Source organism: Mastigoproctus giganteus, chromosome 8 (assembly GCF_048544385.1).
Source record: "Mastigoproctus giganteus isolate SK-2022 chromosome 8, ASM4854438v1, whole genome shotgun sequence".
Classification (NCBI taxonomy): domain Eukaryota; kingdom Metazoa; phylum Arthropoda; class Arachnida; order Uropygi; family Thelyphonidae; genus Mastigoproctus; species Mastigoproctus giganteus.
Window position 1 is genome coordinate 53,241,291 of NC_143582.1, and position 16,963 is coordinate 53,258,253.

Here is a 16,963-nt window from a genome sequence, read left to right on the forward strand (position 1 = left end):
AGACTTAAATGTTATACTCAAACAAAAGTTATGTACTTCAAAAAAGGCACTGTCACTTTGGTAAATTTGATAGAAATAAAATTTTTTGATATGGTTTACAAATAATTTTGATTGAAGAAATCATCTGACAGGAAATTCTCTGTAATATGTGGGTTAACTACCCAATCAATAATCAGAACTTGTGGAAAATTGATATCAGAATGCAATTGCTGTGCCAAAAACACTGGAAAGCTGAACATAAAAATCTGGTGGAATTACCTTCACAACTTGTATTTTTATACGTAAAGAGACTACACAGAACTTTGGTTCACACTATTTCTATAAATTAATACGAAAATCTTATTAATACTAGATTTAACAGAACAACAATGACAGAACAACAAAAGGAAGCAAAGCTTATATAGGATCTGTCATAAAAAAATAAATAAATAAAATAAAATAAAATAAAATAACAAAATAATAATAATACTAACAAATAAAAATATACATAGTCTAGTTTCCTATTTTATCCTTCTTCTAAATATTTATCTAATCTCCCTTTCAATCTATGCAGCTTTCCAACTTTACAAATCTACATGGCATCTTATCTGTTTCTAAATTTACCAGAAGATCAGCAACTATGGCTCTAGTGTTCCATGCTTATGAGGACAGGCAGTGTGTAATATAAGTATAAGATAACCAAAATATTTCAGATAAAGGTAGGACATTTGTGGTAAATACAAGCATCCTATTGTTGTTGTTGAATACAGATTAATGTTACACATATTCATTCTTTTCAAAAAAGGATGAAAACTTTCCTAACATTGGTTTGGCTGTCAGGAGTCATGAAAGAGTGAGGGTGAAAAGGATAATTTACTGGTTAGATTAACATGAGGGAAAGGTTGCCTGGCATTCTTGGCAGAGGCCAGATGGTCCACAAAACTGTGGTTGATGTGTATACAAGGGCTACACTTCTAACAATGAATATCTTCTGTAATTTTAATCTAAGGCTCAGGATCAATACAGGAATCACTTGACATTTGCAGGGGATACTATTCTGAAAACACCACATTTAGCAAAACCGCAGGTGGCAACACTAAGGTCCCAGAGAAAATTGGGAGGTTAAGGAAAAAACAATAATAATTATTAATTATAATTAATAATAAAAAAATAAACAGTAAATTTCATTTCCCATTTATGCAAAATAAAAATGTTTATTAAAATGGGTAAAATAAATGTCAATTTATATTACTATATATAACAAATAAAGAATAATCTTCAAAACACTATGTGAACAAACAAGTCCAAAATACATATATACCAAGTGGTAGGCCACAGTCCATATCTGGACAGCAAACTATTTTTCATGGACTGTGACTAATATGAATTTAAATGAATAATTTGTGCTGTTGTTGTTGTTGTTTGGTTTTTAGGAGCATTAGCAACTAAGGCCACATTGCTCCGGGGATATGCAGTGGTCATTCCCTGACCTTTCTGCATCCTCTGTATTTGGTGGTCATGGGCTCGAACCCCAGTCTAATCAAGAAGCGTGTACTATGCACTGCTGCTCCTGACCACCTGGCTACAGAGGTGCCAAATAATTTGTGCAAAAAAGTAATTATTTCAGTTTCGAGTTTTTGTAAGTTTCCTTAATTTGACAAGTGACATAAAAAAAATAAATAAATAAAATCTTCAGTAATAGAAGGAAATAAAAATATGTTATCATAATCTTTACTTGATATTTTATTAAATTTATGCCAAAAATGGATCCAGACCGCAATAACTAACATTTTACTAATATGCCAGTGATGAGTTACGTACTTTTTAATATGGACCACGAAGAAAACTGTGGTGACACTTGGTATATATGATACTGAGGAGTGTGTCACTGAAAGAGTGGAATATAACCAAATCCCTTCCCTCTGCACTAAGCATTAGTAGGGTGGATTTACTAAGGTGCACATGCAGTGGCAAGGTTGTTCTGGTGTCCCTAGGTCATTGGGGATCCTGAGTAACGGTGCAATTACTATTGGTAAAGGGTCCCCACAACAACCTTATTTTTAGAGCCTCTAAAAATCAGCGTACTAAGTCTCAGCCTACCTTACTAGATCAGCCATGTGATCTATGAGAAGTGAAGCAATGATTGTGTTATCTTGCTTAAGGAGATTAGACATGTAGGCAAAAAAAAAAAAAAAAAAAAAAAAAATGCACAAATTCTAAAATTTTAGTATACAAATATAAAATTGCATTATTTCAAATCCACAGTTAGAAAAGCTGTAGTTAATAATGAATCCCTGCAGTTGAAGCACACCACTTAATTGTGCTCTAGCTTATTGTTTGTTTAGTCTTGCTAGCTTAGTGGTTAATGGTGTTTGCAGTGATTAATGTTATTTCCAGTTAGCATTAGTAGATGCATATCATGCAAGAAAGCAAGCTTATACCGCATCAGCCAAAAAAATCCCAATTTATCTGTTTGTAGTCTTTATGAACTTCTGTACAGTCTAATATTTCTAATTCACTGGCTAGAATTCTGATGACTAGGCACTTATCAAAATAGTACACCTCTCCTATGTTCAGCAAGGATATAAGGAGTGCAAGACTTTTCAAGAGGAGAGGGAGGAAAGCTTTTATGGAAGTAGTTAAGTAAAACCATTGCCAGTGGATGTATATGCATTTCCAAAAGGTTTCCATGAGGCTACTTGAACCTTTATATTGTCATTCATTACAATTTCTTGCTGTTTTCAAATATTTTAAAACAATAAATGAACAGAATGATATTCTATTCTTTTAGAGAAACTGTTTCCGGGGTGGTTTGTTGTCAAATCCAGAGTATCTTTGAGTCAACTAGGATTTCCAGACAGTGAAAATCCTAGTAGATTCAAATAGATGTCAGAGTGGTACCAATTACAATACATGTAGCAATAGCTTGTAAGGAGGTTTGCAAAGGAATGTGTCTGGAGGGGACTCTTCAATCCATAAGTATGGCTAGGAACTGTGGAGTTGGTGCCTTTAATTCCACCAAGAGTGGAATTAAATATAGCACTGGCACTATCGGTGCCAGATAGTGCCAGTGCTATATTTAACAAGATAGCACTGGCACTATCGGTGCCAGTGCTATCTTGCCTGAGGACAGTATAATTTTTGATTGAAAGGGAGACTTGAGGTGCCAAATTTGTTTCTTATAAGCACATAGCATCAGATTTGTAGCAATGAATTAGTTCATGGATATCATCGATGTTACTGAAAAAACTTCTGTAATTCCATTGTATAATGTGTTCCATTATTTGGTTTTATAAGAGGAAGATGAATCTGTTAGCTTTTTATGAGTGGCTTGTTTATGACAGTCTAGTTTTGATTTTATGGGAAAAGTAGAGCATCCTGAATCATTGCTATCTCCATATCATCATCTGCATATAATTCAAGGAGTTCTTGACTGGTCATATTATCTGTATCTATGCTTGTTGGGTATAGTTGCTTGACCTCAACAGGATCTGATTTTTGCAATTTTTCTGCTATTTTATGATGTTCTAGGCTTTGGGATGGAACTATGAGTGGTATATTATTGCTTTAGTCTACTGCATGCAGTTTAGATGGATGCTGAGTTGATAGTACTGATCGAGTCCAGTCTGTGATCAATGTGTCTGGAGAATCAACACTTCTGTCTGATATTCTACTGACTGGTGACTGTGGGTAAGTGAAGAACAAGTGCTTTTTGGCATGCTTAATTTAATCTGTTTTCTTACTTCCTGATAAGAAACTATTTTCAGTCTTGTATTTTTTCCCATAACTTCCAGAGATAGCAATCTTTAGAGTATGCTAGATGGTCTCTACAATTAGGAACTGTGAGTTGGTGCTTTGCATTGTGATTGTTATGAGTGTTGCCTCTCAATAGCATGCTGTCTGGGAGTGACCAAATTTCTGGCATTGGTATCATCTTAGGGGTTCAGGATAAAGCACCGAACGTGGCAGTTTAAATAACCTGTTTTGACTGAAGTTGGTAGATTTGGTGTACTGAAGGTTAAAATTTTGCTACATGCTGATTACTAATTTTGCTACACTAAGGTGCCATATTTTTGCATCAGGATTCTTTTTGCCTGAGTTACATTTTGATCTTTTAGTTCTTGGACTATTTCTTCTTCAGAAACGTTTAATATATCAGCCAATGTTAGCTCACTGGCTGATCTCCTGCAAGTGGCTTATAACTACAGGGTGTAAAAGGATATTTAGCTGAAGCTTTTGGATAACTGGCTTGACTATGAAAAGTTCGATAGTTATATGAGAACAGTGCTCATGGGGTCAGACATCACAGTCAGGTGACCCCATGATTTGTGCAAAGGTCCTCTTACAATGGAATCCATGTCTAGGGGAAAAAATCAGAGAATGCAAGAGGAAGATGGAATATGCTAAAATTCAATCCCTCTACTATAAAAGTTGGAAGAGATGTTTCCAAGTGATCCTGGATGAGGATAAGGAGATGTCATCTTTAATTATCTTCAGCGACTGTTAAATACAGGTATACTATCTTTTTACTGGGGAGAATTTAATACCATCTTATAATCCAATCTCTATGTACACTGAAGATTTGAGTCACTCTGGGTCATTTACCAACTAATTACACCCATTGAGCTAAAGGTGTCCTATCCTCCCATCTATACCAGCAGTGTAATCCTGATGGGATTATCTGTCAGCAACTATGCAATATCCCGATCAGGGTGTTGATTGACCTCCTCCATGTTTTCCTGTGGGATTATAAACTGCCTGACTCTCTTTTTGGTGACCAAACTATCCTCATCCCAAAGAAGTATAATCCATCATCACCTGGAGAGTTTCATCCCTACAGTTGCTTCTGTGTTGTTACATTTATACCATAAGATCCTCAGAAAGAAAATAATGGACATCATTAAGTTTGATCATTGACAGCATCTCTTTATTGTACCAAGAATGTCTTCCTTCTCTCAGCTTTAATTTCTGAATTTAGAAGACAGTTAAGGCCATTATATTTGACCATTATTGACTTTCAAAAAGCCTTTGGCCAGGTGACTTTTCAACCAGTCACAGAGGCACTTGTTTGTTGTTTGTTGTTTTGGTTTTTAGGAGCATTAGCAACTAAGGCCATATTGCTCCGGGATATGCGGTGGTCATTCCCTGACCTTTCCGCATCCTCCATATTTGGTGGCGACGGGCTCGAACCCCGGTCTAATCAAGAAGCGTGTGCTATGCACTGCTGCTCCTTCCCACCTGGCTACGGAGGCGCCTCAGAGGCACTTGTGTGGAAAGGTTTTCCTCAAACCTTTGTTATTTATATTATTTCATTGCACAACAATTTTACTAAACTTCGTGTGGCTGGGAATGAACATTGTATCCACTCCATGAGAAGAGGAAGACAAAGAAACCCTCTCTTTCCCTTAATTTAATGTGGTAATTAATATTTTGTCTCACATTCATTATTGAATCTTTCTCATCACCACAACAAAACGATGTCCAAAATGATGCCTCTGGTCTCAGACGCGCATAAATGTTGACGCCCATTTGCGGCGAAAGAAAAGACTCAAGACATCGTTTTGTTGTGGGTTGTGGTGATGAGAAAGATTCAAACTTCCGCAGCCAATTTTCATGTTTTGGACATGCAAAGTGGCTGCGGAGCTTCCCATTTGTTTGACCTCTGTTAAAGATGTTTGACAGTTACTTTTTTTTGTGATCTGCGCCTCTTGAGAATAATTAAGTCCATTACCAGCGGTAACGAACTTTCTCACCAACTGAATTCATTATTCATGAATGGAATTGTGTTGAGTTTTATCGAGATTTGTCGTGGATGTTTATTTTTGGCATTTTTCATGGTATTGAAGTGACGACAACTTCAGAGCGAGTGGACTCGCGTCCTCGTGACTGTGAGGCTGCGGTGCTCTGCTGCTTGAGGCGTTGCGATTTTTATGTTTTGAATGGAATTGTCCGAAGGTCAGTGGACAGCGTCAGTCTTTGTGAACTGCATGCGGGAAATTAATAAGTATGACACACACACACATGCTCCTACAAGGGTTGCCAAGTTGCATAGGTTATGATCTGCAAGGATATAAGATTAACACCCTGGGTTTCATGGATTTCAGTGAGATGACTTCATGTCCAGTTGAATTCTTATGGAGGTATCTTCGAGTTGAATTTTCTCCTGAAGGACGTGCCAAGGTGGGCATTGACTTGCAAGCCAAACTAGAAAGGCTTCGAAGAGCACCATTAAAACCACAGCAATGTCTTTTCATTTTGAAGACATTTCTACTTTCTCGGTTGAACAATCAGCTAGTACATGGAAGGACTACAGCCACATGCTTGAGAAAATTATACCTCCAGATTTGGTCAGGTGTACCTTTATGGCTCAGGTTATGGGAGGATGTAGTTATCGCCTACATTTATAATGATGTGTTAGAGGGAGGGGTATTTCTTCTATCAGATGGATGATACCTACTAACAGGAAAACTTGTCGCCTGAAGTTACAATATTTGTCATCTATAATTAGGAAGCTAGATGAAGTATCAGTTAGGAATGAGTCTAGTGCAGTAGAAAAACTGTTGAAGGAGGGAAATGGTATGTTGACTCCATTAAGACAAAACATCATTGGAGGGACTTACCATGGATGATATTATGGTAATGCTTTCAAGGTGTCCTCTAAAGTAGTGCTCCACAAATGGTGTGCTGGAAGCCACAGCTTAGTGTGCCAGGTATTTTTCCCAGATCATTACTAATTTTTGAAATTATAACATGGAATCTCTAAAAACAGAATTCTATGATTACAAATAGTAAATTATTTCAATAAGCTTGGCAATCTCGTGTACACTCATATGTTATGTGCCTGTGTGTAAATGCAGGATGTGGCATTACCCTCCCTCTCACATCAGACTTTTCATTAACCCTGAGGTTAATGATCTTTTGCCTTTTGCAGTCAGTTTTATGTCAACTTGCATTCACAAAAGTTCATGTGGAGTTCTTGTGGAAAGTTTATTTCACTTCATTAAGGACTCTTTAAAATGGTTAAATTTTTGTGGAAAGACAATTCAGTTTTACCAAAAAATGACGAACAGAAAGAGTCTAGTGCTTCTAAAACTTAAAAAGAGTGGTTAAAACACAATATAAGGAAGAATATATTGCATACGGATATACGTGGTGTGGAGATGTGTTGTCACCAAAACCAGAGAGCATAGTCTCCAGATAAACACTTTCAAATGAGGTAAATTGTGGAAAGAAAATCGATGTGAAACCTATCAACAAATCATCCATACTATATGAGGAATGATATAATTTTTTTAAGTGGCTTTAAAAGCAGAACTCAAAACAAAGCCAATATATCACATCTACTCTCACAGTTTCTGACAGGGCATTAGAAGCTAGTTATCACATGGCAAGATTAATTGCTCGCAATAAAAAACCCAAAGCAATTGGTGAAACCCTCATCAAACCAGTGTGCATGGAAATTGTTTCACTGATGGTTGGATTCGAAGCTGTTAAAGAAGTAAGCAATGTATCTCTTTCAGCTGTTACTGTAAAGAGACATAATCATAACACATTAAGAGATGTGTAAGAAACTCTCATTGCAAGATTAAAAGAGGTTGATTGTTTTTTGGCATTAAATTTATGAGTCAGCTGACGTATACCAATGCACTGTTGATATGTACTGTGCATTTTGTTGACCAGGACTCCATTAAATAGCATTATTTATTTTGCAAGGAGCTTTTGGAAACAATGACTAGCAAAGACTCTCTCTTTAATACAGAACCATATATTAAATGTTTACATTACCAAAAACAGGCTCAAGTGTCTCACTAACATATTTTTATATCTGCGAAAATATTTTTTTTTTTGGTTAATACATTACACCTAGTTGCTTTTATTTTCTTCCACTGTCACTTCAATTGATTCTACAAAGCAGTTTCTGCATTATATCACTAGTAATATATTGTATTTGTTATTACTTAAAAACCTCTTAAGCATAAAAGTTAACATTTTGTAAGAACAAAGAAAACACTTTCAGGGTATTTTTTCCCCCTAAAGGTAGGTAATATGATTTTTTACAAAGCTAAATTCATTTGAAAATAAAATATATTTTTTTCACTCTGATTAAATGTTCATACAAGAACTATAATTTACAAAAAAAAAAAAAAAAAGTACATAAGAGGTATTTATGTGATGACCTTAAAAATATTTATATACATTTGAATATATATGAAGTGCCATGCCATGAAACTCAGAAGAATACTCAAGTGCACTTTGGGAGGGTAAAGTCTGAGGAACACTGCTCTAAAGTATGGTCTCAACATCACTGGGTTGGAGACAGCACCAGGTTATTGCCTGGCCACAAATACATTGACCCGATAAAAACTAGAGTCAATGCTTTGCCCACACTAGTTCATACTTCTCGGGGTCAGACAGATGACAGGGCTTGTAGGGCCAGGTGTCAAGCTGTAGAATCACTAGTCCTTGTTGCACTTAGATGCTACCAATCACATGGAGTTGGAATAAAGCAACATAATGCCATGCTAACATCGTGGCATAATACCTTCCTCGGAAACAATGGATAGTCCTCAAAGAGCCTCACTGTCAAACAACTGATGAAGTCGGGAAGCCAGAATTGGTGTGTGTATATGGAATGATCGTGTTGTCACCTTAGATGATCAGGTTGTGGGGTATGAAATGACCTAGACACATCCCACTGCTTTAAAGCAGGCCTGGCCAACTGAAGGCCTGTCATTATTTTTTGCGGCCCGTCAGATGATTTTTATGCTGCTAACAACGTCAGTGGGAAATCATTCACTAGCTGCACTAGACACGATAAATAACAAGAAAAATAATACTAGACCAACTGTACTTCCCTCGAATCCCCACCACTCCTTCCCTTCTTCGAACCATGTTGCATCACAGAAACACCAGGGAAGAAGAACTCGGTCCTGAATAGTACTGAAATCCTCTCTTGCCAGTTGAGTGAGCTACTCAATAGGTACAAGTGGAGAGAGAACACTGGAACTCACGAAAGGAATAAAACATCAAAAATCAACTTTTACAACACATGTGACAGCAGGAAAGTATTCCAAATTAAAATTTTTTGCACAAAAAATTGTGAGTGCCTTTGGATCCATGTTTTTAAAATTTTCTTTTCAAAAATGAAATTAATTAAAAGTAAATTTCAAGTTTCAATAACAAATGAAAATCTGGAAAATCAATTAAGATGTGCAACTACCAATATTGAAGTAGATTTTTAAAAAATTTAGTTATCATAAAGAAAAGCAGATATCTCACTGATGTAAATATATAATAAAAATGAATGAATAAAATAAATTTTTATGGCATTTCACTTTTTTTTTTAAAAAGATTGTTTTATTTTAAGTGGCCCGCATAAAATTGTAGTTCATCAAGGTGGCCCACAGAACGATTTGGATTGGCCAGGCCTGCTTTAAAGACAAGTACTATGATACGAATGTCAGTATAAAAGACGTAGTATTAAAAGTCAAACAGATCAGCTTCCTAGTATTTCATCTGTAACAGATCTTTACAGGAGAGTGTGGAGCCCTGCCTCAGGTTCCTTTGCACAATCACTGTATCTTTTGTTCCTTTGCACAATTAACTGTATCTGATTTAAAGATCATCTCCATCCATTCATTGCAAGGAACTTGAACATGTTGGAGGGAACATCAGACCATTAACTCCATGTAATTAGTGATGCCCTCACTTGATTACATTTGTAAAACTATCATAGCCAGAATATGGGAAATTGGGTGGGGGATCAGGTAAGATGGTCAACTTTTTTTTTTTTTTTTTTTTTTTTTTTGCTAATGCTGTTTAAGCTTACATCCTGTTCCACTACTACTACTAATAATAATAATAAATGGCCTACATTGCCTACAGCAAGGGCATTGATTCCATGCCCCTTATCTGGCTGACTGAGACAGTGAAGATCTATAAAGTCAGCCCAACACTAATACACTTCCTGGATGCAACCATAGTGAAATGGAAGACCACCATCAAGTTCGAAAACATCACAACCAGACCAATCCCCATCAGAAGAGGAATCTTCCTGGGAGATGTCTTGACCCCACCATGATTCTGTCTAGCACACAGTATGGATATATCCTAAAAGAAGGCAGAACCTGTAAACCCTTTCTCACCTACTGCACAAAGTTTGATGTACGTGGATGACACCACAGTCTGTGCCATAACTGAGAATCAACTCCAAGAGCTGTTCCAGGTCACAGAAGGGTTCAGCATTTCCATCAGGATGCTAGTTGGCCTAGACAAATTCAAGACCCATGGACTTTAATGGGGAAATCTATTAGGCTGAAACTACCAGCTGAAAACCATTGAAGAGATTGAAGTCATGACAGATGGGGAGACCTACAAATATCTAGGGATGATGCAGGATCACCAGTGAGAACAAAAGATCACGGCCCACCTGCTGAGAAATAACATCAGCGAATGAGGAGACGGCTATCAAAGCTGAATGGCAGGAACATGGTCAGAGCTATAAACACCTATGCAGTCTCAGTACTAACATACTCCTTTGGGATCATAGATTGGACCAACACCAAGCTGGAGGGGATTATGAGATTAATGATGAATAAGAGCCACCAACACCGCCTGAAGTCTGCCATTGAGAGACTGACCACAGCCCATGAAGAAGCAGGGAGGGGATTGACTGACCGAATTTAACAAGAGAAGAAGGCAATTAAGAACCTAATGTGATTACTTCCAGGAAAACACAGCACTAGTCAACCAAGCCATAAGAAAGACAAACGGCACACAATACTCAAACATGGACACCCCCACTCACACACAGTAGAAACAAAGACAAAAATATGGGCAAAGGCATTCCATGGCAGCCACTACAATGACCTATCAAGACTACATAGATAAGATGGCTTCTAATGCACAGCTGACAAGTGGGAGGCTCTACCCAGAGACCAAAATATTTGTGCTTTCCATTCAAGACCAGGTTATCAACACAAAGAACTACAGGAAATACATTGCCAAGGATCTAGGAGTGACAGAGGATACATGTCGATAATGCTACCTGATCCCAGAAATAATCCAGCATATCACTGCAGGATGCAGAATGATCACCCAGATGGAATACACTCAGAGACACAACGAGCTGGAACAAAAATACCAGTTGATCAGAGAAAGTGTACTGTATTACAAGTATGAACCTCAGATTGTACTAGAGATCCCTACTCATGAACTGTACTGGGACCACACCATAACAATGGACAAGATGATCCCACAAAACAGAACAGACATAATCCTCACTGACAAGAAAAAATGGCTATCTACCTGATTGCCATAATGGTGCCCTATGCCAGCAACTTTCAGAAAACCTAAGAGGAAAAAATCAGAACGTACACAGAACTAAGACAAGAAGTCAAAGAAATGTGGCACATGGAACAAGTAATGATCATCCCGATTACTGTGGCAACCAGCAGCATGGTGCCAAAGAGTGCCATAAGAACCTAGCAGCATTAACACTTACATGGAACTCTAGAAAGCAGCAATCCTGATACCTGTAGGATAGTAAGAGAGTTCCTTGACCAATGGTAATAATAATAATAGTAACTGGACACAACCAACCACCCCATTCACTTGGTAGTAATACCCATCATGGGGCAGAAAAAATCCATAAAGGAGAAGTTTATAATAATAATAAACAAAATGTAACATCTTCAACAGTTTGTAGATGTTCTAATGGGAATTGCAGTTAGGTGCAATTCCCATTTTGTACAACTTCTTAAATGCAAGAAGTTCTATAAAATAAGTACAGAGCATGCTAGTACTAATCAGAAAATGGAGAATTACTGCTGCTGACCTGGGCTATATATATGATGTGTGACTTTTCTCTGATAATGAATGAAATTCAAACATGTTTTAGCTGCTGACTCATCAGGGTGGTAAATTCAGGGATAACAGTGGATTTTCATGAGTGTATTAACACAAATGAAACTATAATAACCCAATGTGCACTGTTAGGTTTGCTGTACATGTAATTCACAGCGTAATCAATGGTACTGAGTTCCCTCTTATGCAGCTGATGATCTATACTAAGAAAGGCACGATACAAGTATTCAAAAATGCTCAGTATAATAAAAAATTTACATGCAGAAACTATACTAAGAAATGTACATGATACGAGTATTCAAAAATGCACAATAAGATCCAAGATATACATGAAGCTTCGGGACCAAACTGTCTAAAATGAGAACTAAAAAATTCCCACAATTTTCATATACAGGCACGCCCCAGCTTATGTAATACTCGACTTATGAAAATTCGACATTACGTAAGTTTTTGCTGGCTGGTGCAACCTTAAAAAAAACCGTGGAAACGTATTTCGCATCCCGTAGAACTGAATGGTTGTTGGTTTTTTTTAGTTGTTGCCGCATTGGCTTCTGTGGCCATAATGCACCTCCCAAGGTTTTTGCATTATACTGTGATCCAAGCCCGAGGCGGGATTCGAACCCGTGACCTTTGGGTTGATAGGCAGGCACTTTACCCACCTGGCTAGCCCGGTCGGCGAAATCTCCAGAAATGTTCTCGAGGTCACGACCATAAAACAATTTGCACTTTCTGGTTTATTGGGCTTTTCTGTTAGTGCAATCTATTATAAATGGGTAGTAAACTCGATCTTATTGTATTTGTGATAACACCGATAACTAGAATTCTGTGGGGTTTTTACGTTACGCTATTAGGGTGAAATGAGTTCCCCTTCACTGACATTTTCAATCATATAAAAAACAAAAAATAAATTTTCAGAATCTTCTCTTCATTCCTATTTACTTATTACAATGGTGAAGGGAAAGGGATAAATGGAAAGTGCAAGTGCTGGGAGTTCTAGGAAATGAAACAAAATTGATTTAGAAATGATTATGATCAATTAAGAATTACGAAGCAGGACAAAGTTTGTCATCTATTGCACGGAATTAGGTCTCGCTGCTTCAACAGTGAATACTATTTTAAGGGACAGTATGCGTATAAAAGAACATGTTAAAATATCAATGCATTTAAGATCAACAGTGATCACAAAACAGCGTTCAGGTGCTATATCAAAGATGGAAAAGCTATTAATAATATGGATGGAAAATCAGATTCAGAAGCAAGTGCCCCTGAGTCCAATGGCCATTCAAGAAAAAGGAACTATGTATGAAGATATTAAGGATAAGTACGGTGACCCCAACCAAAGTTCCTGGCAAATGGGCAGTTTAATAGGTTCAAGAATCGTGCTGGTTTTTAAAACATTAAAGTATGTGGTGAAGTAATGATGTGTTGAAAAAAATCCCTTATAAATCTCCACTGCTCTCAACTTCCGCAGCAGCCTGCTTATCAGTTGGAGAGTTAATTCTGGCAACGATGCTTGAAAGGTAAAACTTGCTGATGTTATGCCTGTCTCCTCTCTCTTTCTGTAATTTTATAATTTTGAAATTTTTGCAATTTTGTACACTTTTGTAATTTTTCCTGCACATGAGATAAAAAAATTGAATAAATAATTCTATTTACATGTTCGCCGAACATTTATTTTTTGCTTCAATCAAACTCAGTGCTCATAGTTGCGAGTGCTGCATAATCAGTGCTCATAGCTCCAAGTACAGTACTGCATTTCGAAAAATTCCGACTTAAGTAAAATTCAAATTTTGTAGCATTCCACGGAACGTGACCCTTACTTAAGTCGGGGAGTGGCTGTATATTCCTTTCAGTCAACCACTAGCATTCCTTCTATCAACCTGGAAAATCAATGGGCAATAGCGGTTTTTGATTTTGTCAATCATTCTAGAATACCTAATCTCCTAGGGTAGGAATTCCGGTTAAAACAAGAAATTTTGTACTGATGAACTCAAAACTCCATCTTATGAACTTTTGCACACTTCAGAACTCCAGAAGATCTGATTTTGAAAGTAAAATGAACGAAAATGAATATTTATGAATTTAATACATTGTACATATATGAGCAATAAATGAGCATAGAGTACAATTTTTATTTTGTAAAATTAGTGCTATCATTATAGTAAGCAGGGAATTTCAGAAAACAAATTTTAAAATAAATGAAAAATAAATAAACAAACATAGAACAAGCAGCCCACAAATCAGAAAACCATGGGCATTTTGAAAAGACAGATTATCAACATTTCCATTACTTTGTTTATTATTGTTTAACATAATACTGCACTACCATATGTTTTTACTGTAGTACATTGGCTACATGATATTTATAAAATTAAGTTCAATACTCACATTATATAAAAATTGCAATGACACCATAAAAGTGATACAAAAATTTTTTTGACATATATTCCCTACATTATACTGTTATGAGTATGGGAAATCATCCCTAATTTATAAAACACAATTGAGGAATTGATATTCATAAATCAGCTGATAAAGGTACACTTCTTCAATATGATGGAAACGGAATAAGAAATGAAATAATTACTAGTTAACTACATAAATTACTGTACAGGAAATTAATTATTTTAATTCCTCATGTTTGTGCATACATTTATTTTTCAAACTAAGACATTTCAGTTCTACTGAAAATAGTACTTAGCACTTCTTTATAGAGAGCAACACTATAAATGTCCAGCAAATATGCATCCACTTTCACAGGAAGGCATGCAGTTTCCTTTTTAGTAGACAAATTAGTAAAATGACAGGGGCATCCTATTACCATGAAGTGCTCAATATGCTTTTTTATTACTTTTACTACTCCAGTTTTTAAGCCTACAATAAGAGGTACTTTATCAATACTAAGTGCTAAATAGGTTATTGGGGGAATCCCACATGCTTTCAGGTTGTAAAAAAGGAAGATGCCCAACATTGTATCCTGTGCAATAACCTTCCAATGCTGGCACTGACAGCAAGCTGCTTTCAATTTCATGAATTTTTTAAATTACTGAAGGTCACCGCAATGAACTATAGCATGGAAACAATTTGATTACTGTTATCTGCAGCAACCAAATATGGCCCATTTTTGAGAGCCATCACTACCCCTTCTTTCCCTATCTGTGCAATTTCATTAACAGTACCTGTTCCTTTTGTTCTTCTAAAACTATATATTTTTTTGCTATTTCGCTATTGTGAATTATATCATTGAAAACAATGTGCATGCATGATCAGCATAACTTAGAGGAAGTTTACGTTCTGTGATGACAGGGAAAAAGCATTCAGAAATAAACAAATCATGAAAGATTTTGTTCACAAGTGTCTAATTATATAGCATTTCCTGCAGCTTGAAAGTGAAAAACCACATCTACATACAATGCACAAGGAAAACGTTACTTTTTTATAGATATGTGGAAAATCTTGCAAGTGTCTTCTGAAATTTTGTTGTATTTCTTTAGCATCTTACTGAAAGACATTGTTAATTAGCTTCACAAGTACTAAGAAATTACTGCACAGAAAGCTAGCACAGCACACCTGATGACTAATTCATTAACAAAAATAGCAGAAATTTGCAAAATTTAAAATAATTCATCTGTAGTTTTATTATTTTTTGTGAAAATAAAAGATAAGAAAAAACTAAATTTTTGCAAAAAGACTGGGAAGCTATATGTAGCCAACTATATTACAACAGTGAGATGCAGAATGGGGTTATATCAAATAAAATATTTGATTCGACAGATTCTCCTTCATAAACCTGATGAGTTCATGACTGATAAAAATTTTAATATGTTACTTGAACTTGTCTGGAGGACTTCTAATTTTCTTTAAATAAACTATAGCTCTTGCTGTTCAATGAAAAAAAGTGTTCTTATATTTTATCATTTAAAACTCTGAAATTTCAAAATGGCTTAATTTATTGAATGATATGATTACTTCTTCTAAGAGATATATTTCCACTCCTCTGTTTCTCATGGCACGTGATATTTCTCCATGCTTAGGATTCATGGCAAGAATTAACCTAGAAAATTTAAAGGAATAGCTTATTAGAAAAATTATATAGGGAATAACAAATATTGAAAATAGATAAAAAATTTTATAGTAACATTTTCAGATTTCTAGTTTTTTTTACATATACATGAATATGAAAGTTTTAGTTATGTTAATTTTTTTTAAGTTTCTTTTTTAAAATTAGAAATCTGTATTATAAGCTCATGCAGAAATGTTTGTACATAAATACTGCATTTCAAAAGTTTTCATCATGAAGAAGATATGAAAAAGCATATTAAATTCCCATTTAACTCCATAACAGATACTCTATACTTTGCAAACAGAAGCAGTAAAAGTTGATATATTCTGTTTTCTATAATATGAGGCAAAACACAAACCAAGTCACAATGATTTTTTTCCTATGTTATGGAGACTGGTGAAACAAAAGGGGTGTTGATCTGGATAATTTCAATGGGGAAAGCCATGGCAATGAATAAGGGTCATTCAAATGAAATCCATACACATCCCAATTGAATGATAGTATTCACATAACAGATAAAAATGCTCTCTAAGAATGATGTGCAATGTAAGTTCCAGTTGGCCATATGCAACAATATACAAACTAATAAATAAGTCAATAACAACATTCAAATTTCTGTTCCCCGGCAGAGCTCTGAGCACTCCACTGCTGTGCTCGGGAACAAGATGAATTATAATAACCAAGAAGATGCTTGACAAATTGTGCCAGCATTCATAATCTCTTATGCAGATTTATCCAGACTTCCTTGCCAGATGAATCATGGAGATTTCATGAGCATAATGCTATAAAAACAGATACTGGTGTTCAGCTACTATTGAAAAATAAGAGATGTTGAAAGAGATATACATATATGTTTTCTGAAACAGAACAGTGATGGTTAGCGGTACCATTCATGAAAAGGTAAAAACGAGGTTTGTAACTCTTTAAATGATGATGGTCCTGGTCGAATATTATGATATGAGTTATTATTACATAATGGGATGCTAATGTAACTAAGAGATACCTTTCGATGATTAGGTCTAAATGGGTGTTACACAAACTGATGAGACTTGTGGC

At 35.9% G+C, this 16,963-nt stretch overlaps 1 protein-coding gene across 1 annotated transcript in view; it reads right to left on the reverse strand.

The window, feature by feature from the left end:
* LOC150081532 (midasin) overlaps positions 1-16,963 on the reverse strand; it is a 1,449,634-nt gene that overhangs the window by 589,975 nt on the left and 842,696 nt on the right. The window contains exon 45 of the mRNA XM_090380238.1: positions 15,814-15,898. Within this exon, the coding sequence (XP_090236364.1) occupies positions 15,814-15,898 (85 nt within the window). The remainder of the gene's footprint in view (positions 1-15,813; positions 15,899-16,963) is intronic.